Source organism: Grus americana, chromosome 15 (genome assembly GCF_028858705.1).
Source record: "Grus americana isolate bGruAme1 chromosome 15, bGruAme1.mat, whole genome shotgun sequence".
Lineage (NCBI taxonomy): Eukaryota > Metazoa > Chordata > Aves > Gruiformes > Gruidae > Grus > Grus americana.
Window position 1 is genome coordinate 10,371,652 of NC_072866.1, and position 27,642 is coordinate 10,399,293.

General features: G+C 55.7%; 3 protein-coding genes across 7 annotated transcripts; 2 read left to right on the forward strand and 1 right to left on the reverse strand.

Moving 5' to 3' along the window:
* The first annotated feature begins 136 nt into the window (after positions 1–136).
* Positions 137–11,689, forward strand: TOP3A (DNA topoisomerase III alpha). 3 transcript variants are annotated; one of them, XM_054842458.1, is made up of 20 exons: positions 137–226; positions 649–901; positions 2,118–2,177; positions 2,596–2,669; positions 3,283–3,358; positions 3,892–4,000; positions 4,271–4,414; positions 4,810–4,980; positions 5,208–5,308; positions 5,445–5,519; positions 5,633–5,715; positions 5,836–6,043; positions 6,220–6,405; positions 6,842–6,971; positions 7,376–7,489; positions 7,570–7,735; positions 8,163–8,306; positions 8,573–8,695; positions 8,974–9,704; positions 10,753–11,689. In XM_054842458.1, the coding sequence occupies exons 2-20, from the start codon at positions 716–718 to the stop codon at positions 10,929–10,931; spliced, it is 3,060 nt and encodes a 1,019-aa protein (XP_054698433.1). In that variant the 5' UTR covers positions 137–226; positions 649–715; the 3' UTR covers positions 10,932–11,689. The 3 variants fall into 3 exon arrangements, with proteins under 3 accessions (XP_054698433.1, XP_054698432.1, XP_054698434.1); XM_054842457.1 differs by lacking the exon at positions 137–226 and adding an exon at positions 238–276; XM_054842459.1 differs by lacking the exon at positions 137–226 and adding an exon at positions 238–276 and having other exon boundaries at positions 4,810–4,890.
* A 1,116-nt stretch (positions 11,690–12,805) lies between these two features.
* MIEF2 (mitochondrial elongation factor 2) lies at positions 12,806–18,379 on the reverse strand. 3 transcript variants are annotated; one of them, XM_054842461.1, is made up of 4 exons: positions 18,177–18,379; positions 16,760–16,913; positions 16,070–16,247; positions 12,806–15,262 (listed from the first exon to the last, which is right to left on the reverse strand). In XM_054842461.1, the coding sequence occupies exons 2-4, from the start codon at positions 16,904–16,906 to the stop codon at positions 14,208–14,210; spliced, it is 1,380 nt and encodes a 459-aa protein (XP_054698436.1). In that variant the 5' UTR covers positions 16,907–16,913; positions 18,177–18,379; the 3' UTR covers positions 12,806–14,207. The 3 variants fall into 3 exon arrangements, with proteins under 3 accessions (XP_054698436.1, XP_054698435.1, XP_054698437.1); XM_054842460.1 differs by lacking the exon at positions 18,177–18,379 and adding an exon at positions 17,366–17,440; XM_054842462.1 differs by lacking the exon at positions 18,177–18,379 and adding an exon at positions 17,061–17,359.
* Positions 17,518–27,629, forward strand: FLII (FLII actin remodeling protein). The gene is made up of 30 exons (XM_054842454.1): positions 17,518–17,665; positions 18,219–18,329; positions 19,493–19,564; positions 19,739–19,819; positions 20,314–20,399; positions 20,550–20,711; positions 20,818–20,921; positions 21,026–21,201; positions 21,285–21,442; positions 21,556–21,640; positions 21,936–22,087; positions 22,218–22,347; positions 22,464–22,676; positions 22,759–22,938; positions 23,012–23,094; positions 23,175–23,249; positions 23,501–23,584; positions 23,651–23,822; positions 23,918–24,022; positions 24,242–24,433; positions 24,564–24,752; positions 24,854–24,993; positions 25,109–25,334; positions 25,523–25,677; positions 25,806–25,866; positions 25,953–26,081; positions 26,192–26,298; positions 26,552–26,657; positions 26,765–26,830; positions 27,011–27,629. The coding sequence occupies exons 1-30, from the start codon at positions 17,603–17,605 to the stop codon at positions 27,143–27,145; spliced, it is 3,798 nt and encodes a 1,265-aa protein (XP_054698429.1). The 5' UTR covers positions 17,518–17,602; the 3' UTR covers positions 27,146–27,629.
* Positions 27,630–27,642: the final 13 nt, after the last annotated feature.

The window sequence follows — 27,642 nt, forward strand, 5'->3', positions numbered from 1 at the left end:
CCACCCGGAAGCGAAGCCGCCCCCGCCCCCCCTCGCCCTTTAGCGTTGTTGTTTTTTTCTTTAACCTCCGTCCTTGGCGTTACTTGACCCGGGACGGGCTCGGCGGCGGGAAGAAATAACAAACCGAGGCGGGACGGCGGGGGGATACCAACGAGGGGTGCCGCGGGGCGTCTTGGGAGCTGTAGTTCTCTCCCGCCATGGTGGCGCTTTACGGCAGGACGTAACGGTGAGGGAACCGCTTTGCGACAGAGCGAGCGCGGGAGTGAGGGCGGCGGGGTGAGGAGAGTCCGGCCGGGGAAACCGGGGGGGTCGGGGACGGGAGGGGGCTGCCCCCGGTGGGGGAGAGCCCTACGGGGGCGGGGTGGCTGGCCCCGGGGAGGGAGAGCCCGGCTAGGGCGGGGGTTGTGAGGGGCCTGCCTTGCCCTGGCTGAGGGAAGGCCCAGCCTGGGCCCGGGGACGGGCAGGACCCGCCGCGTAGCTGTTTCTGGTGGCGGGGAGAAGCTTTCCCCAGCTCCATGGAGCTCTGAGGGGGCCGCGCCACGGCTGGCAGTCGTGCAGAGGATGCCCTGGGCCTTCCCGGGGTGGCCGGTTAAAGGCTGACCAGGGCCGTGCAGGGGACGTTCAGTGATTGCTCTGCGTCCCCAGCAGGATCCGGCCCAGGGCAAGGACACAGCAGCATGCCTTGGCCCCGTCAGAGCTGTCACCATCCCTTGTGATGAACCTTCAAGCGAGGCTCTTTGCTAGCTGCGGGATCAGGATGCTGCCGCAGCCCTGGCGTCTCTTCTCCCGGGCTGCAGAGGATGTGGCACTGCAGAGGATCCGGAAGGTCCTGTGCGTGGCTGAGAAGAACGATGCTGCCCGAGGGATTGCGGATCTGCTCTCCAACAGCAGAATGCGACGGGTAGGAACACACCACAGCTCCTTACCACTTCCTGATATGCGTACAAGTCTGGCTTAGCTGTCTGGAGAGGATCAGCTCACCAGGGCCACTGTGCAGCACAGTCCTGGTCTCGGGTGTTGTCTGTGTCTTGTGTGGTAGCACCAGCTCGCTCTGCAGAGCTGGGCATAGGCAGTTCACATCAGCATGTGCAACATTTTGCCCTGTTTTGTCTCTGGCTGCTTCTGACCACGCGAGGATACAAGAACGGCTTTCTTCTGTGGACAGACACCACTTGCCTAAGTGCATTTGGGAGTCTCAGACTCCTTTTCCGTGTGACTTAAGTCCTTTTGGAATTCAGCTCCCCAGCTGTGCTCCCTCTGCCTGGTCTGCCTTCTCCAAGCACTGAGCTCCGTGGCGAGGGCTCCCTGTGTCATTCCTAGCTTTGCAGTGTAGGTGAAAGGCTTCGGGAACTGAAACCATCTGTTTGCACGGATTTCCCAGTCAAAAAGCACCACTTCTGCAGCGTCAGCAAGCGCTGGGGGTGGGGGCATGGAGGGTTGGGTCTGTGTGTCACTGAAGTTTGCATAATAGAGCAAAGATGGTCTGTGGTTTGGAGGAGATCAGAGATCTCTCTGCTGCTTTGTTTTGTGACCTTTAACGGTTTGCATAATTACTTGTATTTCCAAGCTAAGGAACTAGAAAGTGCTTCTAGACCAAAATTAATTTGAATGAAAGGTGTTATTGAGAACCTGAGTGCTGACAGTCCCAATCAAGGAAGATATCATTCTGCTTCAGTAGAAAAAACAGCAAATACCCAATCTAGAAACTTCCACAAGTCTCAGTTAGGCGGAGGATAGTCCTGGGGACTCAGAGCTGGCACACTAGTTGTCATTTGGAGCCGGACAGTTGTTTGTCAGGAATATAGTGGCCAGCCCCATTAAACAAATCTGTTCTTCACTGTTTGTTGTCACTACCCACGGGGAGATAACCCTGGTATCCCCTTCAGGCATGGTTTAAAATATTTTTACGTTGGAAAGCACCATTTCAATGTCTCCATAAATGATACAGGCAATTTCCATTCACCCCACCTTGCCTTTGTCTTTTGGCTACAGTACCTGGATTTTCACTTGCCCCATGCTTCTCTGTGCTCTGCCATAACAGCGTGTACAAAGTGAGGCAGAATGCGTTTGGTTTCTGTTAGAAGTCAGAAACTCAGCAACTTTCCTTTTCCTTCTAGCGAGAAGGGTTCTCCAAGTTCAACAAGATCTACGAATATGACTACCAGATGTTTGGCCAGGTAGAGTTTTCTTTCATTCTACTGCTGGATTAGAGAAGTGCAAAATACTAATTATTAAAAGCCATTTGTCAGAAGTTACGAAACACACATCCAGCGACGGGGACATTTTGTCCAAAGATGAGGAAAAGTCAGATGTTCTTTTCTTGGCTCAACCACTGACGTGTTTTGTTGCTTTAAGTCTTTCAACTTTCTGGGTTTATATTAGTCAAAAACATGTTGCTATTTGAAATTGGGAGCTTCCTACAAAAATTGAAGATAAGACCATACATTTAGCTGTCAGTAGAGAGAAGAGCTTTTTATGATATATTAGCAGGAGGGAGGTGTCACTGTGTAGACTGAGAACTGCATAAAGATCTTGGGGCTGTGGGTAGTTTTTAGAAAATGATGGGCACTAATTACCTTGCTTTGTCTCTTGCAGAACATTACTATGGTGATGACATCTGTGTCAGGACACTTACTGGCTCATGATTTTAAGCTGCCGTTTCGCAAATGGTTAGTACTTGGTACCCCCTGGCAGAAAGTTGGGGCCGCTGTCTTCTGCTTTAACCCTGGGCTGAGCGAGGCACTGCGAGTTGGAAGACTAGGGAGCAGGGAGGAACTCTGACACCGCATGCAGAGCAGGGTGACAAGTACTAAATTTTATATAGAATGGCCAAAATACTGTTTCAAAGTACTACCTTCAGAGCATTTAAAAAACCCCAAAGTCATAATACTCCTTGAAATACATTAAGGCAGACCCAGGGAATTAAACTGATTCCAAAAATCAATTGATGTTTTTGTGTTCTCTGTTCAACTAGGAGTTGTCCTGGGAAGTAAGGTGCTTTTCTAACTTCCCTCCCATTTGTTCTTTGTGCTTGAAATAAGAGAAGCTGCTTGTTTAAGGCTGTTTTGCTGTTTTCTCTGCTTGCTTTTTGGTTCTATTGCTTTTAAGTGTAACTCAGCATTAGCGAACTCTAAGTTGTCTAAGACGAGGCCCATAATATAGTATAATATAGTATTAATTCCAGTACTTGAACAGCACTTCCTCACAATCCAGCACCAGTTAGCATCTCACAACATATATTTTAGTTTTTGTTAAGCACACTGCTTATCTTCTGTTTACCAGGCATAGCTGCAACCCTCTAGCTCTTTTTGATGCTGAAATTGAGAAGTATTGCCCTGAAAATTACCTGGATATCAAGGTACATTGTTTTTAAGCGTTTCCCTGAAACTCTGAGTATACAGGTTAGTTCTACAAATACTGTCTCAGGCAGAAGGAGGATTGTAGCTTTGTCTTAATGGCTAAGTTTCCAGAGTTTAGCAAATTCCTCCTGCATTTCCTAGGACTATATATGCTGTTCATTTGTGACATTGAAAGTCTGCTCGTGTACAATTAGTGCAGTAAAGGAACTGAAGTGCTAAGAGTAGAAATGTTTTTTCCAACAAGGTGGAATTGGTAATTGTGTTGCAATTTTACAAAAAAATGACATTTTCAGAAAAACAGATTGTGGTACAATCTGATCCAAGCCATGCTTTTTAAAGTTAGATGTAAATAAATGACTCAGTTCTTTTGAAAGCTGCCTAATCTCATGAGAGACACAATTACAAAATGTTATTGCAACAATCTATCTCTATGGATACACGTTGCATTTCATGTTCAGTTAGTGAGTCATTCTAAAATTAAATGACAAAGCAAGTGGCCTGGCATGTCTCACTCTGTGATTTCTCATCTCAGAGAACCCTTGAACGAGAAGTTCAGCAGTGCCAAGCTCTGGTGATCTGGACTGACTGCGATCGAGAAGGAGAGAACATTGGCTTCGAGATAATTCACGTTTGCAAAGCTGGTGCGTAGAGCATCTCCTGTGTCAATCTGAGTTCCAAGAAAGGTATCACTGCTCGGAGATGTTGTAACAGAGGCATATTCTCAATTTTACTGCGTCCAGGTTAAATATGTGGCTCTGATAGAACATAAATATATTCAGCTATTGCAAAGCTATAGAATAGGTTGACAGTATACTCTTTTGAAGACAGCTGTTTATTAGTTGCTCCTTTCCATTGGTGTTTGAGTCATTCTTTGATTTTTTCTTTTTTTTTTTTCCATGCGTGTCTGACAGTGAAGCCAAACCTCCGAGTTTTCCGAGCCCGTTTTTCAGAAATTACGCTTCATGCTGTCAGAACAGCCTGTGAGAACCTCACTCAACCAGATCAAAAAACAAGCGATGCTGTTGACGTCAGGCAGGAGCTGGACCTCAGGATAGGTAGGTAAACACACGCTGGAGATGACAGCAGCCTGCCGTCAGGCTCGTCCTCACTTTTTGTCTAACCACATTGAATGCACCATGTTAAAGCCCAGCAAAGGGTGTTAAGAAATCATCTGTTACTGTATCCTCAACGCAAGACAGAAATGCCCTCTATAGTGTCGTAAATCTGATTTTTAGATGAGATACAACTAAATCACATCTCATGTTTTACTGGAAACATGCTCTTTGAAGCAAATGTTAGGCTTATAGCTCATGCAGCACTGACAGGTGTCTGTAACTGAGTATTAAAATTAGAGTAAAATTAATAGAGTATTAAAAAGAACCATCTAAGGCATTGTGATTATCCTTCAATGTTGTTGTATTCAGTTCTGGTGTTCATTTTGTTTTCTCAGGTGCTGCCTTCACCAGATTCCAGACACTAAGGCTCCAGAAGATCTTCCCTGATATTTTAGCAGACCAGCTGATCAGCTATGGTAGCTGCCAGTTCCCAACACTGGGGTTTGTAGTTGAACGCTTTAAAGCCATCCAGGCCTTTGTTCCTGAAGCCTTCTATAAAATCAAAGGTATGCTCGGGGAAAGCAAGTCCTGGGCTCCATCTTAAAGGGCTTGACATGTTTAGAAAGGAGAAACAGGAGAGCAACAAACAAACAGTGCTGAAGAGGTGGTTTCCTCTTCCTTTGCCATGACCACTAAGCAGAACTGAATGGTTTCCCAATAGCGTGGCCCCACTGCTTCTGCTGTATTTCCATTGTATTACTACTCTGTCACTCAGCTCTGTTGTCCTACACAGTGACACATGATCATGAAGATGGCAGTGTGGTCTTCAACTGGAAGAGGAACCGGCTGTTTAATCACACAGCGTGCCTGGTCCTTTACCAGATGTGTATGGAGGTAGGAAAGCTTATAAATAGTTGTATAATCCAGTTTCAGCCCAACATTTCCTGCATCTGTCTCACTCAAGATGTTTAAAGAACAGTTTGTATAAACTCTTAAAGGAGATTTTGCATTTTGCTTACTCCGTGTTTAGGATCCGGTAGCAACTGTTGTTGAGGTTGGGAGCAGGCCAAAGAGCAAATGGAGGCCCCTGCCCCTGGACACTGTGGTACGTTTAAACTCTGCTGAAAGGATTTATCTGAAAGAAGCTTTGAACAGACATTTTACTCACCACTCTGAATTATGCACAAATACCTTTTTTCCTGGCTCTTCCCAACATAGGAACTTGAGAAGTTGGCTTCCCGCAAACTGAAAATAAATGCAAAGGAAACCATGAGAATAGCAGAAAAACTCTATACTCAAGGGTAAGAAAGCAAGATGTGGCTTGGTAAAATTAATTCTTTTGAAAAATAAATGGCCTTTAGGCCAAAATGGGAAGCATCTTGGAGCACCTCTTAAAGTGCTCTTCTGTCTGTCTTCTTAAGGTTCATCAGCTACCCCCGAACAGAGACCAACATTTTCCCCAAGGAGCTGAACCTCTCTGCCTTAGTACAACAGCAAACACAGGACCCAAACTGGGGAGCATTTGCACAGAGGATTTTGGATCAGGGTGGGCCAACCCCTCGGAGTGGAACCAAATCAGATCAGGCTCACCCTCCCATTCACCCCACAAAATACACTGCTAACCTGCAGGTGAGTTTAACAAAGGCAGAGGTAACCGGATGGTTTGTATTGCTTGATAAGTAAAGATAGAAGTCTTAATAATACAGTCCTTAGCACAGTATCCTCACCTGGGATCTCACTAATGTTTCTTGACATCTCATTAACACAGGAGGAGATTCTGACCCTCTTTTACTGTTTGATGTTAGGGCAATGAACAGAGACTATATGAGTTCATTGTGCGCCATTTTTTGGCTTGCTGCTCTCAAGATGCCAAGGGACAGGAAACAACTGTGGAGATCGACATTGCTAATGAGCGATTCATTGCTCAAGGACTAATGATCCTGGCCCGAAATTATCTGGAAGTCTATCCTTACGAGAAGTGGAGCGATAAGGTAATACCCTTGAATAACATAGACAGGAGAGGCTAAAGTACCTGGAGTTTAAAATCACACTTCACTGCCAACTTCAGACCCCTCTACAGAACACCCTTTGACAATTCCTGGCCCACGGGCTTTTTCACTCAGACATCTCTGCTGAAAACATGTACAGCTTTATTGTGCCTATTTTGGATAGATTCTTCCCCTTCTGATGGCACAGCAGAGACCCTGCAGGGCTGTGGGGTTGACTTGCCTCACCAAGAGAAGCTGCAGTTGCTATTCCGTGGTCTGTCTGGCCGCTCATTACTGGCTAATCCTGAAGACCCTGAGACTGGATCTCCTCCAGAACGGGGTGCTGCTCTATTACTGCACTGGCCTGCTGTTAGCGTGACAGTTTGTCTTCAGTGAATGGTCCAGGAGGCAGTTTCAAAGAGATTCTCTTTCCCTTCAGGTTATTCCACTGTATCAGAAAGGGTCTCGCTTTCAGCCCACTACAGTGGAGATGGTGGATGGGGAAACCAGCCCTCCATTGCTCCTCACAGAAGCGGATCTCATTGCACTCATGGAGAAACATGGCATTGGTCAGTATTGGCACCGTGGCCTTTCACTCTTGGGAGAGCTTTATTCATAAGCTGCTTCTCAACTTCCCTAACACCACTTCTGTCCCATCCTCAGAGTAGGGAATTCTCTAAGTGTCACTTCAGATAAATCACTTGAATGTACAGAACAAAGGGATAGTAGAGATCTGCAGGCAAAGTCCAAAGATCCTAAGCTGTCTGCAGAGTGCCTCCAGTACCTAGGGAGATATGCCATTTAGGGGCCAGGGTGTGCCTGCCAGCACAGGGTGGCCTCAGTGCCAGTGGCACGTGAGAGCTGTGCTGCTCCTGACTATAAGTCATCTCCTTGTTCCTTTAGCACCTTGCACCCTGCACTAGACACAGGGGAAATCACTTATTGGCATCTGACACAACCTGCCTGCTTTCAGGGACTGATGCCACTCACGCCGAGCACATTGAGACGATTAAGATGCGGATGTACGTGGGCCTTACAGCGGATCAGCGGTTCCTCCCAGGCCACCTAGGCATGGGACTGGTTGAAGGTAAGGGCAGTGCCCGTTAGGAAGATGGCAGGTTCCTTACTTCTGCCTTCTTTTTGCTTACCGTGCAGTATGTTCCTCAGGCTATGATTCCATGGGCTATGAGATGTCCAAGCCTAACCTTCGAGCTGAGCTGGAGGCTGATCTCAAACTCATCTGTGAGGGGAAGAAAGACAAATCTGTAGTGTTGCAGCAGCAGGTCCAAAAGTACAAGCAAGTCTTCATCGAAGCTGTGGCTAGAGCCAACAAGTGAGTCTTGTCTTTGCCCTCTCCTGTTTGCTTTGTTGTTCTAGGAGGTGCTGGCTCCTCATTTGGGGCTCAGCCTGGAGCGGGATCCTGTCCCCGTTTCCCTGGAGCTCTGCCCAGTGTGTGTAGGCATTTGCATGGGAAGGGATGACTCGCAGCCTGGCACGCTGTCATGAGTTGGTGCCAACTAACTGCTCATCTTGGTTTAAACCCTTAAGATTAAATTCAGAGCTGGCTGAAAGAGATGGCAACGTGCACTGACCTCTTTCATGTTGTACCCGCACCTAGCCTGTCCCAGAGGCAGGGTGCTGAATCAACATACTCATAGAGAAGCTCAGAGGGGCTGTGTAGAGGGCAGCAGGCCCTGATTCACTTTGCATTTGCTCTTTGCAAAGGAGACACACAGGATGCTCTCCTTGTTTCTTTATAGGTTGGACCAGGCCCTGGCTCAGTATTTTGGAGAAGCCACAGAAATTGCAGAGCAAGAGGAGGTCTATCCAACAATGCCTCTTTCTGTCCGGAAGTGTCCACAGTGCAACAATGACATGGTCCTGAAGACTAAGAAGAATGGCGGGTTGGTGATCTTCCCTGTTGTAGAAAGTAGCCTTGTGTTGGTTTGTGTCTTTCTAGGCCTCTTTTGTTCCTCTCTGCAGCAAGCATGAAAATTTGAGCTGCAGCTAGCTAAGTCCACCAGCTACATAAACTGAACCTCTTTCTCAAGTACGTATTTGCCCTTAAAAATTGTTTTGACAATTTTTGACGATTAAGAAGAGAGGAGAACAGGTCACTGACTGTCTTAACTTTGCCTCTTCCTCATCCAGTGCCTTTGTCCCATGGCAGGTTCTATCTCAGCTGCACGGGCTATCCAGCTTGTAAAACTGCAGTCTGGTTTCCTGATTTCGTGCTGGATGTGGCCAGGGATGAGAGCATCTGTGCCGTGTGTAAACCTCATCCAGTTCATAGGTAGGTCGTACCAGTTATTCCTTGGGGAAATGCAGCCCCTCAGACATTAGGTGTTAGCCATCAGGGCCAGAGACTTCTGTGGGCTAGGCTGGGCAACCATTTTCCATTCTGGTCTTGGAAAGCTGGAGCAGCACTCTCATGGCTTGGGGATAGAAAGAAGAAGGGTTGGGAAAGTATAGCAGAATGAAAAAAAAAAATTAAAAAGGAAGTCCAAATCAAGGTCTGTTGATGAAAAGTTATATGAACTGGAAGGCTTTTATTTTTCCTTTCCTTTTTAGACTGAAGTTTAAATTCAAGAGAGGCAGCGTTCCACCCATGATGCCCCTGGAGTTTGTTGGCTGCATCGGAGGCTGTGATGAGATGCTAAAAGAACTCTTGGACCTGAAGTATTTACACAGATCATCCCAACCTGCATCATCCGCCAGCCAGCAAGCGAATCACTTACAGGTCAACAACTCCTTTAACAGAGCTAGTGGTGAAAACCGGCACGTGAGGGGGACCAGAAACCTGGCACCAGGACATCTGCTCTCCTTGAGCTCAGCAAGAACACCCAGGCCTGCTCCTTCAGCTGCTCCAGACGACGGGAGCAACGCAGTGGTGTGCAACTGCGGGAATGAAGCCCTGCTGTTAACTGTGCGCAAAGAAGGGCCCAATCAAGGCAGGCAGTTTTACAAATGCAGCACCAGTACCTGCAACTTTTTTCTCTGGGCTGATCAGCAGTCAGAGGACAGAAGCAACGTGGCTCCACAGGGCCCTGCACTGCCCCAACCCTTTGCAGGAAGAGGCCCAGCAGGATTTCAGCGCCCAGGAGGAGGGAGAGGCCCAGAGCTCTTTGGAAACAACAGCTCTGATTCAGGAGGTGGCACGGTCTGCAAGTGCAACCAGCCAGCCATCACACGTACCGTCCAAAAGGATGGCCCCAACAAAGGGCGGCAGTTCCACACCTGCTCTAAACCCCGAGACCAGCAGTGCGGCTTCTTCCAGTGGGCAGATGAAAATGTGGCACCAGGTAAGGCTGGGCTCAGGGTGAGATGCAGGAGTTGGAGGCTGTTCTCAAAGCTCAACTGAACACATTCACACATGTGTAATGCCACCACAGCGTGACAGCTCTTGTAGCAACTCACACATTTATCAGACTTCAGGTTTCTCTTTAGAACATCTGTCAGCAGCATTATATAGCACTTCAAATGTTGCTTGTAACAACTGAGTCTGGCTTACCTTTCCAAGTACTGGCAGGATATGTCCTCATAGCACACATCTGCTGAGCTCCGAGCAGGATGCTTCGCTTTTACATGCAGTAACTTGAGCATCTGTCTGCCTGTGACTTGTTGGATAAAGCCCAGCACACTTTCCAACAGTCTGTTTGGGAATTTGTCCTCCCAAATAACGGTGCTGAGTTTTGTGAGAGCTGTTACTGACTTGGTACAGAGTTGAAGCAGCAGCACCGCTTTTGGAGATCTTAAACCCCATTCTGTCGTGCCAGGGAAACCGTGCTACTCCTTCTGCCCTAGGTCAGGAATGCAGTGAAAGGCCAAGTCTTTCTGAAGCTTTGATCAGAGCTGAGAAACTGAGTGTGGCTGCTGTGCAAAGATGCTGAAAACAAATACCCATACAAAAAATAAATTACAAGGATACGAAAGAAAGAGCACTGACACAAAGGGACAGTAAGCAAAGTAGAGGTGGAGATGTGGTCTGAGAGAGATCTTCAGCACTGGCCTCCTCCTCCTTAGACACCGAGGCCTAAAGTGGTAGAATTGAGTTTTTAAAACTACTCAGAAATCTCCTCTGGTATTTTTTGTTGTTTCCGCTTCAGCTGTAGACCAGAGCATGCAGCCAGGGAGATCAGTTACCCACGTTCTGTTCCCACATTTCTCTAATGCTGCAAGACAAATGGGTAACATTTAACTGTTCAGACAAATCTGAAGGAAGTGTAGTTTTGGGAAACAATCTGAGTGGCTAGGATGGTAAAATCCTTGATCTGCCCTTTTGAACTTATCTTCTGTTTCTCACCTACGTATATTTTCAAAGGTACTTAAATGCAAGTTGTTTCTCTCTAGGGCCTTCTGGAGATGTCTCTTTGAACCACTTTGGGAACAGTGGATACTCAAGAGGGTTGGGAAGTAAAGCCAAGCGACCAAGCAGTCTCTCCTCAGAAGCCACTGCCAAGAAACCACGGACCTGTAGCATTTGCCACCAGCCTGGCCACACTAGGAAAACCTGCCCTCAAAACCACTGAGCCTGGATTGACATCTCCTGAGAGCCTGAAAGGTCTGAGGTTGTGGGCTGCTAAAGGAGTAACTACTGCTGAAAGGAACTGGAGTCTAGAAATGAGTCCGAGTGCTTTCTAGAAGAGCTGGTCGTAGGCTGCTCCTGCCCCATTACACGCCTGGGCAGCAAGGGTTCAACCAGCTTGGAAAGGTGGCTCTGCTACGGGTGTCAGCCTTTGTTTTTAGCTGCTCTTCTGCTGAGCAGATTGGGATAGTCTAAACATTTCAAGGAAGCATTTGAAAACTGAATCTGCAGAGAAAACTGCACTGGATCTAGTCCACCTGCAGCTCCCGCCATGGTGGCAGTTGTACGCAGCCTTTCTACACAAGGAAAGAGCAGTAGAACAGACACCAGGGTTGCTTAGCGCTTCTCAGTCCCTGGCTTTCCACAGTGTGGAATTTTATTTTAATTTCCCTTCTAAGTTGATGTTACCTGAGCAACATTCCCTTCTTTTTCATCACAGCACCATACCCCTTACTGTGGTTGTCCCTGCTAGTGAAGGAGGTCCAGGTGCAGAGAAGCTGGATCTGGTGCCTGCCCTGAAAGGGAAGCTCAGCTGCAGTGTTCAGGAAAAGCCTTTTTTTTTTTTTTAAGACAGTTTTTGAATTTGAAACAGTTCTTCCCAAAACCTTGAGACATGCCTCTGTGATGCTGCTAGCTAATGGAAGTTCTTTTTGTCAAACTAGTAAGTTTCTTATTAAAAGATTATTTAATTTTAAAATTTGATACAGTGACATCTTGATGTTGCCTTATTATTTCTTCCTACTTAAAATAGTTAAGCTATTACCGTAAAAGCATCCACCCAAATCTTGCTCTTTCCACTCACTCACTCATCGGAATGACACAGGAGCTGTCTTGATAGAAACTCCCCACAGTTATTTAGAAGTGAGCTGCACAGGGGTAGGGAAGGTGGTTTTACCTCACCAGCCGCATCTGCTGTAGCATTGCTGCCCAGGGACAGACAGAGAGCTGGCTGATCCTGAAGGGAGGTTCTGTTTTCCTGTGCTTAGTTTACACTGAACTCCCTGGAAAGCCAGGCTACCTCTTCCCTCTCTGTTGGGGCTTCCTCTGTACATCAAAACAAATAGATCCAAAAGATTCCCATGTCCTCCTCTGCCAGAGGACAGCATCCAGATTTTCTGCACGCAGAGCAGCCAGGAGGCTGAAGCACTTTCCACAGCATAGCTCAAAGCAGAGGAAGTCAGAGCAGCACAGGTTCGCTGTAAGGTCTGCACGAGAGAGGAGAGAGCCTTAACTGCTGCAGTCCATTGCTATCAGGTCTAAATCTACAGAGTAAGGTCAGGAGAACTCCGGTTGCATTGCCCTGCACCCCTCACTCCCACGATTAACAGCTGCAGCCTAAAAATACACACCTGCCAGCTAAAATAACGGGATTACGAGGCTTTGTAATGCAATAACTGAGCTGGCAGAAGCCCGGGCCGCAGCCTCTGAATGGCAACAGCAGCAGAAAGCATTAGTGCAGCACACAGGCAGCGGGTTCAGTGTTGCTGATGGCATCAGCCGTCACCAGCTGTACTGGCCTAACCCTGGGTAGTGTTCCGGCAGCCGAGCAGATAGAGCTGCTGGGTAAATGGCAACAGCTCAGTGTCTGGACGGCTCACGTACCACAGCCAGGCACCCTGCAGGCATAGGGGTTTGGAAGAGGAGGGAGGGGTTTGGAAGAGGAGGGAGGGGTTTGCAGGATGGGGTCTGACCACAGCCAAGCTCTCCACACAGGGTGGGGGGGGACGCCCTTGGCAGTTCTCAGGCATGGCACCGCAGCTGGAGGATCGCTTCAGCCCTTATCGCGGGAAGGGAGACAAAACAGAGTGACACAAGAGAACCAGTATATACAGGGAAGGTTTATTCTCATCGCTAAACACCTGGGAAGCGGTTTGGAGGAACAAACTAAGTAATCTTCAGACTGGGAGGAAAAGCACAGGCTTTTTTCCTCCCATAAACAAGATGATAGCTGTAAAGAAAACTAAACCACAACAGGTGCTCATATTGAAGTCCACAGGATTTCTCCACCAGTGTGCAAAACCAGCTCTTCCCGTTAAATACAAGAATATATTCCTTCGCCCTGGGACTATGGCCAAAACCAAAGCCTACTAGCAGCCACCCAAAGGAAAAAAACCAAACAAAATACCAATCAAAACATACCTTCTTCATAAAAAGCATAAACCACTTAAATTCTTGCAAGCACTCTGCTCAGAGCATCATTCATGTCCTACTTTCCTGCCCCGTACCACGGGGCTCTGGGAGAACAGGACCTCAGGACAGCAGCAATACACGTGTGAAAAAGTCATTGGACAGACTGGGAGGGGACGCTGCGGTTCGCGGCAGAGCAGCAAGTACCCACAGACAGTCACTGGCAACAACCGACCCGCTGGAGAGGGGACGCACAGCCCTGCTGCAGCCTCCACCAAGGGACCGATACCAGGAGCATCCTGGGAGCGAGCAGCTCTCTTCCTGCCACCACCTTTTTTGGGACACGTTGCAGCAAAACACCGCTGTGGGACACAGGCCACAAAGCCCCGGCGCTGTGCTGGAAGCACATCCCTTCCTCCAGGCAGCACCAATACTGGCAGAACAAACAGGCAGAGCTGAGCTCGCCCCTTTTAGCAGCTGAAAGGGTTTCCAAAAATAAACCCACAGCCCCATTTGCTATGGCTGTACCTTGAAGTGCCCAGACAGCCACCCAGATCATCACTCAGGCAATATCCTGCAGATGGATGAGGCTCCCACCCTGTCCCAAAAGCTGGCAGAGGGCATGGCGCAGTAAGACCAAGAGCCCAAGGGGATGCTGCACCCCGTGGTGTCTGCAGGACGCTGCGGCAGCAAGGAACTGCTCCCCTCCAGCTGGTCTCAGAGCACAAGGGGAGCCCAAGAGCTGGGACAGTAGGCTGGGATAGGCAGAGAACCCTGGGAACAAGAGACCAAACGTGCTTCACGTTGGCTCCCAGCGCCCAGCAGACAGGACTCACCTGTATGTACTCAAGGTGTGGGCTGCACTTGCCCTGGGTTCGGCGGAGCCTCCCAGGGAAAGGCTCCTTACGCCAACACACGCCTCTGCACAGGCACGTTTTATTCACACAGGAAATGTTTTGGGTTTTTTTTTTTCTTGTAAAGTGCAAGAACTTTGCCCTTACTGACTAGTCGACTAGAAGCATCACAACCCTCACAGCAGGGAGCAGCAGACGGGCAAGAAACACCCTACGTTCAGGAGCTCCCGACGCACTGGTCACTTTTCTTTCAGCAGGAGGTCTGGCTCAGATATGGCCCTGTAGAGCATGAAGCCCATGTCATCGATTTCCTCTTCCAACAGCTCGCAGAAGAGGTTGATTTTGTGGTTGAAATAGGAAGGCAGGACCCCTTTCTCCAGGTAGCCTACCAGCTCCTCAAGCACTTGCTGGAACCTGTCAGCAAGGCTTTCTTCTGTCCAGTCTGAACTGGTGGCACTGAGGTGAAGGACAACATGGGTCAAGGGGCTGCCACTCAGTTTGTGCAGGGCAGGATGGCTCTTGCAGACACCGTTCAGGATGCAGAGGCACTGCTGCCGAGCCCCGGAGTCACCGGCATCCAGCTCCTTCACCTTTGAGACCTCTGCCCTGTAAAAGCTCTCAAGCCAGAGGTTTTCCACCAGTCCTTCAGGAGGAGCAGCCAGAAGAACCTTGTCCTCCATTTCCACCACCGGGAAGAGAGTGATGCTCAGCTCAACCTGATCATGTTTGACTTCCAGCTTCAGCTCCTGGGAGGCCACGACCGGGTGGATGACGCTCCCCAGCAGGCTGCCTATGGCAGGCCAGTTGATGGAGGCCACCAGCATCTTGTGGAGGGTCTCATTGAGCACATTGGAGGAGAGGTACCGGCCCACAATGAACTTGTCCCAGGGGCTGCACCCACGAGGGAAATACTCCAGATCGGTCCTCTTGATCATCCAGTACCGGGGGTTCCTCACCACAGTGTTCTCTCCAGGGATGAGGCTCCAGAGCATGGTGTCAAGGACCACCGGCAGCATGAGGTGGATGTTGTTGGTTGCCAGAGCTGCAAGGCCATCGAGCAGGGGACCGCTGAGGAAGAGGCTGCCAAAGGGCAGCTCCGGGCACTTGCTCCGCAGGAAGTTCTGTAGTTGGGCGCAGATGCTCCTGGCCAGCTGCAAGGTGAGGGACACCTGCACCTGGGGCACGGCCAGCTGGCTGCTGTAGTGTGAGAGGAGCTTCTCCTGCAGCGTGAGGCAGCGCGGAGGGCTGGATTCAACCCGAGGAGTCTCCGGAGGGACAGAGCAAACCCTGGGCTCTGTGAGAAGGGGATGGGACAAAGGGGAGGGAGAAATCACAGCTCTGAGCAGATTGTCTGCAACCTACAGCAGCAGCTTCTCCTGCTGCAGCCGAGGGGGAGGCCCAAGCTGGGTGCCCAGCTCTCACCCCACCTCTCTGGACACGAGGCTGACCTCACCAAGAGGGCCACCACCAAAACTCGACAGTGCCCGGCCTCACCCCCCAGCTAGAGATGGGTAAACCAGGCTAAGCAGCAGCAGCAGCCGGGCAAGGGACTCCCTGCCAGGGTCCCTACGAGTCTCAGCCCCGCTGAGACTGCTCAGGCAGTTCCAGCCTGCCCCACTGCCTGCCTGATTGCTCAAATCCTGCAAGTGATCCCAGTCCAGTATCTCAGGACCTGCCCTGTACTGAGCTGGGCTGTTTTCCCACTTGGAAAAACACCATCTTTGTAGGCAGCTGGACAAGGCAGCCTTTGTCTGCGGCAGCTCCCAAGCACACCTTCCTCTAGGCAGAGCTGACCCAGAAAACGAGCACAGCAGACGCTGCTCAAGAAGAAACAAAGCCCTGACAGCCTCCACCACGCCACGGTGGCCAAAACACCCAAGACAGTATCGGAGGTGCCATTACCACAGGCATTGCCTAAAAAGGGGCCGCGGCTCAGGAGCCTCCGGGAAGGCAGGCTCAATCGGGTCGGCTTTCCAGTCACCGAGCTAAAAATAACACGGAGCTCCCAGACCGCCGGGAGCAGTGGCAAAGCCAGCCCAGAGCACATCAAGGTGATCCTCCTGGCCACGGTGGGAGCCGGCATGCACACCATGAGCCTCACCTGGTGCCGGCGGCTGAGCCGGGGAGAGCAGAGGCTCGCTGAGGTCTTCCCTTCTCTGCTTCTTGGGGGGTTTTGGCGTTGCCTTGATCAAGGCCAAGTCCTGCCAGCTCTCCTCCAGGGTCTTCTGCTCAGCTTTGGGATCGCCTTCATCGCGAGGGCTGGTGGCTCGGTCTATCAGCTGGAGGGAAGGAAAACCCACACGGACGAGTTATTATCTTTGTACCGTTTCCCCACGGTCACACCCTGAACTAAGGGGGACAAGAGCCCCCCTGGTACACGCACAGGGAGACACAGCCCCACGCAGGGCTTCTCCTCGCAAACCCCCACAGTTCAGGGGGACAAAGGTGTGCATTTCCTTCCTGCAGATTTTAAGTGGAAATCAGTCAGGTGCCCAAACATGAGTTAAGCCCAAGGTGCCTTTCTGGATGGGATACTGCTCCTGCGCAGTTTGCTCCTGGCAAACGGGGTGCAGGGCTGCGTGTGTCCCTGCAGGGTGGGAGCGGGCAGCTCTGCACCCACGGCACCGCCGCCGGCACCGTTTCTGCCAGACTCGAGGGACCAGCTCCACAGCTCGGGAGCAGCCAGCACGGTTTGCTGCGCATCTTCCCCACTGCAGCTGGGGAGCAAAGCGGCTCTCCTCGTTGGCCGCTCCCATCCTCCAAGCCCCGACGGCGGCCGCGCTAGCCTTACCCGCTTGACGGCCAGCGTGGCGATGGCGAGCACGGCCGCGCCGCTGACGCCCAGCACCAGCCTGGCGTTGGCCAACAGCACGTCGAGGACGCTGCCCAGCCCGCCGTCCTCCTGCCGCTTGCCCCGCTGCCGTGTGAACTCGGCCATGGTCGCCCTGCGGAGCGGGAGAGGAGCAGCGGGGTGTCACCCCGGACCGGGGACCTGCCTCCCGGGGGACGCAGAGCCCGCAGGGTGGGAGCTTTTTGGGGAAGGGGGGGGTTCCTGCCGGCCTCGCGGAGCCCACCCCGCCGCCCCCCTTCACCTCCGGGGCAAAGGCTCCCCGCTGCCGGGACGCCTGGGTGCGGCGGAGGAGCAAGGGTCACCGCGGGGAAGGGTCACCCGCTCCTCGCCCGGCCCTGGCGCAACCGCCCCGGGGGGAACGGGCAGCGCGGGGTGGGGGAAGAGGGGACCGCGGCCCGTGCCCCCGGGAGGGGCCGGGACGGAGACCCCAGCGCTGCCGAGGGGGGGGGCGGCCCTGGTCGGTGCCCGCGGTCCGGCCGCCTCCGAGCCGCGACCGGCTCAAGGGCAGGAGCGGAGCCGACGCCCCCCGGAACCCCCCGCACTCACCCCCGCTGCCCGCGCGTGCCGGCGTCCCGCAGCCCCCGGCGCGGCCTCAACCAATGGGGGCGCGGCACGGCGCGGCCCCGCCCACCCGCGCTCGGAAGCAGGAGCCGGCTCCACCCCTAAAACCCCACCCCGCTTAGCGTCACCGCCGGGGCGTGGCCTGGCCGTGAAGGGGCGTGGCCGGGCGGGGCGGGGTGCGCGGCCGCCGGGTCCCCCCGCCCTTCCGCTGCCAGCGCCGCCATGGCGGCCACCGGGGTCCTGCCCTTCGTCCGCGGCGTCGACCTCAGCGGCAACGACTTCAAGGTGCGTGGGGGAACGGGGGGCCCCGGGGGAGGAGAGGACAGCCCGGTCCCAGGCCCCGAGCGCCGGGCGAGCCCCAGCCCGGACCCCGCAGGGCCCTGTCAGGCCCGGCCCCGGCCCCCTGGGGCGGGGTGATCTCGGTCCCCCGGCCCCGCTCCCGGTCCCAGACCGGGGGTGCTCGTCTAGGGGCAGCCCTGGCCCCTGACCCCATAGGCACGGCAGGGCCTGGCGATCCCTGACCCCTCAGCCTCTACAGCTGGGCGACCTCCGCCCCCCAAACCCAGGGGGCCCAGGGCATGTTGGCCCCCAGCCCCGTAGGAGGGGCGATCTGAGCCCCCCAGCCCCGTAGGAGGGGCGATCTGAGCCCCCCAGCCCCATAGGAGGGGCGATCTCAGCCCCCAGCCCCCAGCCCCATAGGAAGGGCGATCTCAGCCCCCCAGCCCCGTAGGAGGGGCGATCCCAGGCCTCCCCCAGCCTCGTAGGCCTGGTCAGATGGAGCTCCCCAGATCCTCACCCTGTGGGGCAGGCAGTTTTCTCACCCTCCTCTCCCTCGCAGGGTGGCTACTTCCCGGAGCATGTGAAGGCGATGACCAGCCTGCGCTGGCTGAAGCTGAACCGAACCGGGCTCTGCTACCTGCCCGAGGAGCTCGCTGCCCTCCAGAAGCTGGTGAGCAGCATGTTTCAGGCAGGGGATGGGGCTCGACGGCTCCCGCTGGGGCTGTGAGATCAGATGGGCCCCTGCGTGGTGGCGCTGAGAGCCTGGTGCCTGCCAGCATCATGGCTCATCGGCGGATGCTCTGGTGTCTAATAATAGGGCTGAGCTACAACGTGTGGTTGAAATAGGATGCAGGAGCTGTTAGGAGTGGGTTTGAGACAGACTTGTACTGGGTTTCACCTTGTTTTTCCTGGAAAACCACACTAAAAACATGCTTAGATCCTCTACCCTTTAATAGAAGGGATCAGTGAAAGTTTATTATGGGGAGGATTAAGGTTTTTGGGGCTTTTTTTTCTTCCTCCTCCTTTGCTAAAAGATATGAAGAACAGGAGCTGGCAGCTGCCTGACTTTCTTTGTTGGGTGGCTCAAGTTTTGTGCACAGCCAGGCCCTTGGCAGAACCTGTGGCTAAGCTTTGCTTTGGCGGTGTCCTGCAGCATGTTATGGACGTCGTTAAATCGGTGTCAGCCAAACACAACACTTTAAATGCTGCCAGAAGTCCTAGTTGCCGTGCCGGCTGTGCCCTGCTTAGGCACAGCAAGTGGGGAAGCCCTCCGTGCTGCTCAGACCTGTGCTCCCACCAGTCCTGCCAGATGCTGGGGGGGGCCACAGCTAGGCTTGAAACCTGGCATCTCGCCCACAGTCTGCCAATTCCGCATTTTCCTGAGCAGGTAACAGCTGGGCTGGTGATGCCCAGAGGAAAACAAAATTTCCCCTGGGCACTCCTTCACGCTTGCTGGTCCCCATGTGTCTGCCGGTTTCCAGATCACCCAGTGAGAAGCATTTCTGAGGACTGGGGTCTGTTAGCTCGGGGACTGTAAGCTGCCACAAGCAGCCCGGAGCACCCCGAATCCTGCAGCAGGGCTGGGGTGTCTCAGCCAGGTCTGCCCCAGGGTGCAGAGACAGCGTGGGCACACTGGGGCCAACCAACCAGTTTGAGACTGGGAGAGTCCCAGCAGCCTTGTGTGGGTCAGGGCTGAGCTCACCCCATGCTCCGCAAGCCCCTTACTCTCCTGGGATTGAGGAGCCCCCACATTGGTGGGGGTACCAACCGCTGCCCCACACAGCCCCGGCCTCTCTCTCTGCTCACTGGGGCTTGTCTGGGGCTTCCCTGCAGGAGCACCTCTCCGTGAGTCACAACAGCCTCACTACACTCCATGGCGAGCTCTCTGGCCTGCCTTGCCTCCGGGTAAGTGTCTCCCTCACGTGTCCCGCCTACATCAGGGCTTGGTGTCCGCAGGCACCTTTCAGCCAGCCCTGGGCTCTGGGGACACACGAGAGTCGTCCCTGGGCACGCCGGGGGGCTCAGCAGGCATAGAGCCAGCGGATGGCTGCACTTGTGCCTCTCTCCCCCCCTTTCAAGGCAATCGTGGCTCGTGCAAACAGCCTGAAGAATTCGGGAGTCCCCGATGATATCTTCCAGCTGGACGACCTCTCGGTGCTGGTAGGTGCAGAGTCTCCTTGGCTAGCGCGAGAGCCAGCTCAGACTCCTGGGTCCCGCTCCTGCGCCTCGGTGGCCCCTCGGGGAGCGTGGTGGGGCTGAGGAGCATCAGGGGGAAAGGTGCAGGGAGACAGCAGGGCTCAGCACTGCGCGGCTCCCTTTGACTTTTGGGTGCCCAGGCCATAACTTGCTTCCCTGCAAGAACTCCCGTGCCCTTTCAGTGACAGTCCTTCTGATCCCCTGTCTGAGCACCGTGGCAGCTGGCTGCGGGCAGGATAACCCTGTGGCAACGCCTCCTGTAAAGGCTGATGCCAGCAGCTGCGTTCCCTGTGTGCTCATACAGCTCTGGCTGCTGGGCACCGATCCGCAGGGCAAGGCCCAGCATGGCCGTAGGCAGGCCGTGCCCCCAGAGATGCCCCTCGGTCCTGGGGTTTGGGTGGTGGTTGCGGGATGCAGGGCAGAGGGCGATGCCTGCTTTGCTGTCCTGTTTGCCCCAGGACCTGAGCTACAACCAGCTCACAGAGTGTCCCCGGGAACTGGAGAATGCCAAGAACATGCTGGTCCTCAACCTCGGCCACAACAGGTGGGTCTGGGTCAGGGCAGCCACCTCCCCCTGGCCATGGCCACCTCCATCCATCACCTCCCTTCACTCCGGGTCTCTGCCCCTCTCCGGGAGGGAATCCAGGGCTGGTGCAGGTTCCAGGTATCCCTGAAGATGCCTATATCCCCACAGCATCGAGACCATCCCCAACCAGCTCTTCATCAACCTGACGGACCTGCTCTACCTTGACTTGAGCAACAACAAGCTGGAGAGCCTCCCACCACAGATGAGACGCCTGGTCCACCTCCAGACTCTCATCCTCAACAACAACCCCCTCCTGCACGCGCAGCTCCGGTAAGGCCCTGTTTTCCGGGCTGGATCCCACAATGCCAGGGCTGGGCTGGGTGCCTGCTTCCAGCCCTGACGCCATCTCTGCGCTGTGGTTCTCTGTGGCCCGCAGGCAGCTCCCAGCGATGACGGCCCTGCAGACCCTCCACCTCAGGAACACCCAGCGCACGCAGAGCAACCTGCCCACAAGCCTCGAGGGCTTGGTGAACCTGGCAGGTAGGGCCGGGGTACCCAGCCCCATGGTGTACGGGGCCCTCCAGGGGCTCTCTCGGCCCTGGCATGGGTCTGGCCGGCAGCGTCACCCCGTTGTCTTCCCCCAGATGTGGACCTGTCCTGCAACGACCTCAGCCGCGTCCCCGAGTGCCTCTACACACTGGGCAGCCTACGGCGCCTCAACCTCAGCAGCAACCAGATCACGGAGCTGTCCCTCTGCATTGACCAGTGGACCCAGCTGGAGACCCTCAACCTGTCCCGCAACCAGCTCACCTCCTTGCCTGTATGTCCTTGCCCATACATGGGATCCCTGCCCATGCCTCCATGCCACAGGGTTCTCCCTCACCCCACCCTCTCCTTTACCAGTCAGCCATCTGCAAGCTGACCAAGCTGAAGAAGATGTACCTGAACTCCAACAAGCTCGACTTTGATGGGATCCCCTCAGGCATCGGCAAGCTCGTCAACCTTGAGGAGTTCATGGCAGCCAACAACAACCTGGAGCTCATCCCCGAGAGTCTGTGCAGGTAGGGGACATCCCGCAACTGGATCTGCTCAGTCCCGAAGAGGGGACACAGAGGCTGTGCATTGACAGTGTCACACTGGCCTGGCCTTTCACCAGCATCTCTGTGTCCCACAGGTGCTCCAAGCTGAAGAAGCTGGTGCTGAACAAGAACCGCCTGGTGACGCTGCCAGAGGCCATCCACTTCCTGACAGACGTGGAGGTGAGAGCCCAACACTCCCTCCGCCTCAGGCTGGGTCCACCACAGCCCCAGCATGTCCCTGGGATCCCAGGGCTGTAGGGTAGGATGGGGTGAGGTAAGGACAGGGGGTCTTGGGGCCAATACATGCAGTCTGGCACACGGTTCAGCCCAGGCAGGTGGTGGATTTGGGGCTCCCTCCACATCACCTCACCAAAGCCCAGGGTGCTCCAGAGGTCTCTCGTCCTACCCCACATCCTCAGGGTCCCCATGAGTCCATGGTTCAGAGCGGTGAGTCCTCCCATTCCCTCCTCGGCAGATCCTGGATGTGCGCGAGAACCCCAACCTGGTGATGCCCCCAAAGCCAGTGGATCGGACGTCGGAGTGGTACAACATCGACTTCTCTCTGCAGAACCAGCTCCGCCTGGCTGGAGCCTCCCCGGCCACCGTTGCAGCCGCCGCAGCAGGCAAGTGTGCAGGGACATGGGGGACAGCTCTTGCTTTGGGCAGAGCACTAGGAGAGGCTGGGAAATGAGCTGAGCCCCACGCAAGGCATGGGTGTCCTGGCCACCTCACACCCTGTCCCCATCTCCCCAGGGAGCAGCACCAAGGACCCGCTGGCCCGCAAGATGAGGCTCCGGCGGCGCAAGGACTCTGCCCAGGATGACCAGGCCAAGCAGGTGCTGAAGGGGATGTCAGATGTGGCCCAGGAGAAGAACAAGAAGATAGAGGTAGGGTCTGGTGTGGGAGAGGGGTCCTGAGCAGCACCGTGGTACCCCTGGCCCACCCTGGGTGCTGGCAGGGACCTGATGTCCCCCAGCTCAGTGACCTGTCCCCATCCCTACAGGAGAGCGGGGAGGCGAAGGCATCAGACCTGAAGACACGCCGCTGGGACCAGGGCCTGGAGAAGCCACAGCTGGACTACTCGGAGTTCTTCAGCGAGGACGTGGGGCAGCTGCCCGGCCTCTGCGTCTGGCAGATTGAGAACTTCGTGCCTACGCTGGTGGATGAGGCTTTCCATGGCAAGTTCTATGAGGCCGACTGCTACATCGTGCTCAAGGTACCTGGGCAGGACCGAGGGTCCCCCACATCCCCAGCCCAGGGCTGCGGCCGTCCCATCTCACCCCCCCGTCCTTTCCCAGACCTTCCTGGACGAGAACGGCTCCCTCAACTGGGAGATCTACTACTGGATCGGGCAGGAGGCCACGCTGGACAAGAAGGCCTGCTCCGCCATCCATGCCGTCAACCTCCGCAACTACCTGGGTGCTGAATGCCGCAGCATCCGGGAGGAGATGGGGGATGAGAGCGATGAGTTCCTCCAGGTGAGGCTGACCCCCATCCCCACCGCAGCCCCCAGCCCTGCCCCTCCCACCTTCACCCCCTCCCTGCCCCCAGGTCTTCGACAATGACATCTCCTACATCGAGGGTGGCACGGCCAGCGGCTTCTTCACCGTGGAGGACACACATTACGTCACCAGGTACCACTGGGGCCAGGGCTGGGGGGGGATGTGTGGGGCAGGCGGTGCCCCACATCCCACTGTGGCTGTCCCTCCCCCAGGCTGTACCGTGTCTATGGGAAGAAGAACGTGAAGCTGGAGCCAGTGGCACTGAAAGGGACATCGCTGGACCCCAGGTGAGCAGGGAGGGAGTGGCCAGGGCACTGCAGAGGGACAGGGTGCTGGCAGGGTGCACCCAAGACATCGTAGCTGCAGCTCTGGGGTGAAAATCGGTTGTGCCAGCACCTTTCTACAAGGATGTGGGTCCAAACCCCACCTGGCAGCCCCAGCAGCTGTGGTGCCCTGCTCCACAAGGACCCCCGTGGTGGGGAGGATGCGCGCACACCCCACTCTCTCCTGACCATCCTCTCACCTCTATATCCACCAGGTTCGTGTTCCTCCTGGACCACGGCCTCAACCTCTTTGTGTGGCGTGGGAGCCAGGCCACGCTGAGCAGCACCACCAAGGCCAGGTAGGGCTGGTTGGGGGGCTGGGGGTGCAGAGAGCCCACCTGCCATCTCACCCGCTCCCGCCACAGGCTCTTCGCCGAGAAGATCAATAAGAATGAGCGGAAGGGCAAGGCGGAGATCACACTGCTCACCCAGGGCCAGGAGACCCCCGACTTCTGGGAGACCCTGGGGGGGCAGCCCGAGGAGATCCGGCCCTGCGTCCCCGATGACTTCCAGCCCCACAAGCCCAAGCTGTACAAGGTGGGGAGCTGCTGTCTGCAGGGCTGTCGGCGCTGCCGGGGCACCGCAGCCCCCCCCTCACCCGTGTCCCCGTCCCCCCCCCCCCCCCCCCGCAGGTCGGCCTGGGCCTGGGCTACCTGGAGCTGCCCCAGATCAACTACAAGCTCTCGGTGGAGCACAAGAAGAGGCTGAAGGCTGATCTGATGCCAGAGATGCGCCTGGTAGGATGGGGCAGGGAGGTTCTCCCAGTCTGACCAGTGAGACTGGTTTCGTGCCCCCTCTGCCTCCAGCTGTGCCCTGGGAGAGGCAGGTTTGGCCATCGGGGCCCCGGGTGGGGGATGCCCTGCTCTTCCCGCCTGTCTTTTGGGGAGTGGGCAGGGCGTTTTCCAGCCGGGAAGGCCCATGGGTGCCTGACCCTCTTCTCCCTGTGGTGCCCTCAGCTGCAGAGCCTGCTGGACACCAAGAGCGTGTACATCCTGGACTGCTGGTCCGACGTCTTCATCTGGATCGGGAGGAAGTCACCACGGCTGGTGCGGGCAGCGGCGCTGAAGCTGAGCCAGGAGCTGTGCGGCATGCTGCACCGGCCCAAGCACGCCATGGTCACCAGGAACCTGGAGGGCACCGAGTGCCAGGTAGGGCAGCCCACGTGCCTGTGAACAGGCACAGACCGCCTGGGCAGCAGTGCCAGGGAGGGAGACAGGGGCACAGACCCCTCAGGGAGGGTGCTGTGGCCCGGGGTGCGTTACCTGCTCCCTGATTTAGGTGTTCAAGTCCAAGTTCAAGAACTGGGATGATGTCCTGCATGTGGATTACACCCGCAATGCCGAGACGGTGCTGCAGGAGGGCGGCCTCGCCGGCAAGGTCCGCAAGGATGCTGAGAAGAAGGATCAGATGAAGGCCGACCTCACAGCGCTCTTCTTGCCCCGCCAGCCCCCCATGCCCCTGAGCGAGGTATGGCTGGGGACCACCCTGTGCGTCCCCCTGTGGCATTGGGCCGGGTGCTGACGGGGGGGCTGGGTGGCCACCGGCTAACTGGGCGTGTGGGGCTACAGGCAGAGCAGCTGATGGAGGAGTGGAATGAGGACCTGGACGGCATGGAGGGCTTTGTGCTGGAGGGCAAGAAATTCGCTCGCCTGCCTGAGGAGGAGTTTGGCCACTTCCACACCCACGACTGCTACGTCTTCCTCTGCAGGTGACGCCTGGCTCGTCCCCTCCCTGGGCCTGCTGGGCCACCTCATCCCCCCATCTCCCTGCCCCAACCCCCAACCTGCCCCATCCCTCACATCACCCCCTGTTCCTGCCCTCAGGTACTGGGTGCCGGTGGAGTATGAGGAGGAGGAGGAGAAAAAGAAGAAGGGTGAAGGCAAAGGGGAGGAGGAGGGTGAGGAAGAGGAAGAGGAGAAGCAGCCTGAGGAAGACTTCCAGTGCATCGTCTACTTCTGGCAGGGCCGGGAGGCCTCCAACATGGGCTGGCTCACCTTCACCTTCAGCCTCCAGAAGAAGTTTGAGAGTCTTTTCCCCGGCAAGCTAGAGGTGACCCCGCTGCCTGCTCCTTGGGGGTGACACAGGGGTCCCCTTGCCTCACTTCTCCCCCCTCCCTTCTTTCCCCCCCCAGGCTAAGGGCAGGGGATAGCAGCAGAGATGGGGGTTGGCAGGGGGGCTTGGGGTTGTGTTGGTGGGGGGGTGTCCCCATGGCCCTGCTGACACCCACCCCTGGCCAGGTCGTGCGCATGACCCAGCAGCAGGAGAACCCCAAGTTCCTCTCGCACTTCAAGAGGAGGTTTGTCATCCACCGGGGCAAGCGGAAGGACAGGGCCAGCCCACCCCAGCCCAGCCTCTACCACATCCGCACCAACGGCGGGGCCCTCTGCACCAGGTCAGCCCTCCCGTGGGCTGCTCCGGGCCAGGCAGCACCCATAGGTGCCAGGCTCCTGGCAGGGTACGTGCCAGTGGGCACAACCGCCCAATCTCTTGCTGACTGTGCCTTGTGGGCTTCTTTCCTAGGTGCATCCAGATCAACACAGACGCTGGTCTGCTCAACTCAGAGTTTTGCTTCATCCTCAAGGTACTGCTCGTGGCTGAGCATCCTCAGGGATGCTCACCACTTGCTCTCCTCCCCGCTTGGGCAGCCCTGACTCTGCACTCCCCCAGGTGCCCTTTGAGAGCACGGACAACCAGGGCATTGTCTACACCTGGGTGGGCCGGGCAGCCGACCCTGATGAGGCCAAGCTGGCTGAGGACATTATGAACCACATGTTTGATGATTCCTACAGCAAGCAGGTGAGCGGTGCGGGGGGGAAGCACAGCGGGGCTCGGCACCAGCTTACCTGGGTGGCAGCAACCACCAGGACAAGGGACAGTCGTACTCAGCCCTGTCCCTGCCCTCGCAGGTAATCAATGAGGGAGAAGAGCCCGAAAACTTCTTCTGGGTGGGCATTGGGAGCCAGAAGCCCTACGATGAAGACGCCGACTATATGAAGCACTCCCGGCTCTTCAGGTGGGTCCTGGCCCAGGAGGGGCAGCTCCAGCCTCTGCTGGTCCCCTTGCTCCTGCAGTGCCCCGGGCCATGCTGGCCCAATCCTCCCAGGCTAGCCAGGGCACGGCTCCCCATGACAGACAAAGCCCCTCTCCCAGCTCTGTCCACCCACCAGCTGAAACAGAGCTGCTCCATCACATCCCTTCAATTTGCACAAACTGAGTCCTAACAAACTCACGTCTTTGATGTGGTCCCCTTCTGGCTCTCCCCACAGGTGCTCCAACGAGAAGGGCTATTTCTCAGTATCAGAGAAGTGCTCCGACTTCTGCCAGGATGACCTGGCTGACGATGACATCATGCTGCTGGACAACGGGCGGGAGGTGAGCTGAGGGCTGTGAGGTTGATCCTGTGTCCGGGGGCAGCATGGCAGGGGCCGGATCTGCCAGCGGCACCATGGGCTGAGTCTGGCTGCACATCCTTCCCACAGGTCTACATGTGGGTGGGCACCCAGACCAGCCAGGTGGAGATCAAGCTGAGCCTCAAGGCGTGCCAGGTAGGGCCTCCTCCTCCTTGCTGCTGGGGGGAGGATTTGGGCTTCATCTCCCCCCCCAGGGCCTTCCCTGATCCTGCCCCCTGCACGGAGGTGCAGAGCTCCAGCAGCCCCCGAGCTGGGGAATGCCAGCTCCAGGGGTGGGCGAGGGCCGGGGACCCCCACGGCTGTGCTCTGCCCCAGGTCTACATCCAGCACATGCGCTCCAAGGACCCCACGCGTCCCCGCAAGCTCCGGCTGGTACGGAAAGGCAACGAGCCCTGGCCCTTCACCCGCTGCTTCCATGCCTGGAGCGTCTTCCGCAAGCCACCCGCCTAAGGGCCAGGGGCACCCAGCACTCCGGTTACAGCCCCCCGTGGCATGGATGGACCCCCTGGCACCCCACGCTGCCACACACGCCTGCTCCCAGGCAAGCTCAACCCTTGGAGCCGCTTCTCCCCGAGCTGGGGCCAGCAGGGAGCACTGGGGCTGATGCTCTGTCCCCCCTTCCCCCAGCACAGGGCCCAGCTCAGCCCCTTCCCCTCCTGGGGGGCAGACAAGGCAGCATGGGCCCATTATACCCTGCTTGGGGATGCTGCTGCCCCAAACCAGCGCCAAGCTCCCCCTGCAACTGGGGGACAGGAATGTTGCCCAGTTTGGGTGGGAGGATGCTTTGCTGAAGAGCACTGGGGGGTGGAGGGCGAGCGTAGGGCGCTCAGCCTTGGGCCTTACAGCTGGCCCCATTGTCCTGGGGGCAGGGATGGACCCCCGGCGGGGGCCAGCCCATCGGTATCATATCAATAAAGGCTGCACTTCTCACCCCGAGGCTGTGCCAG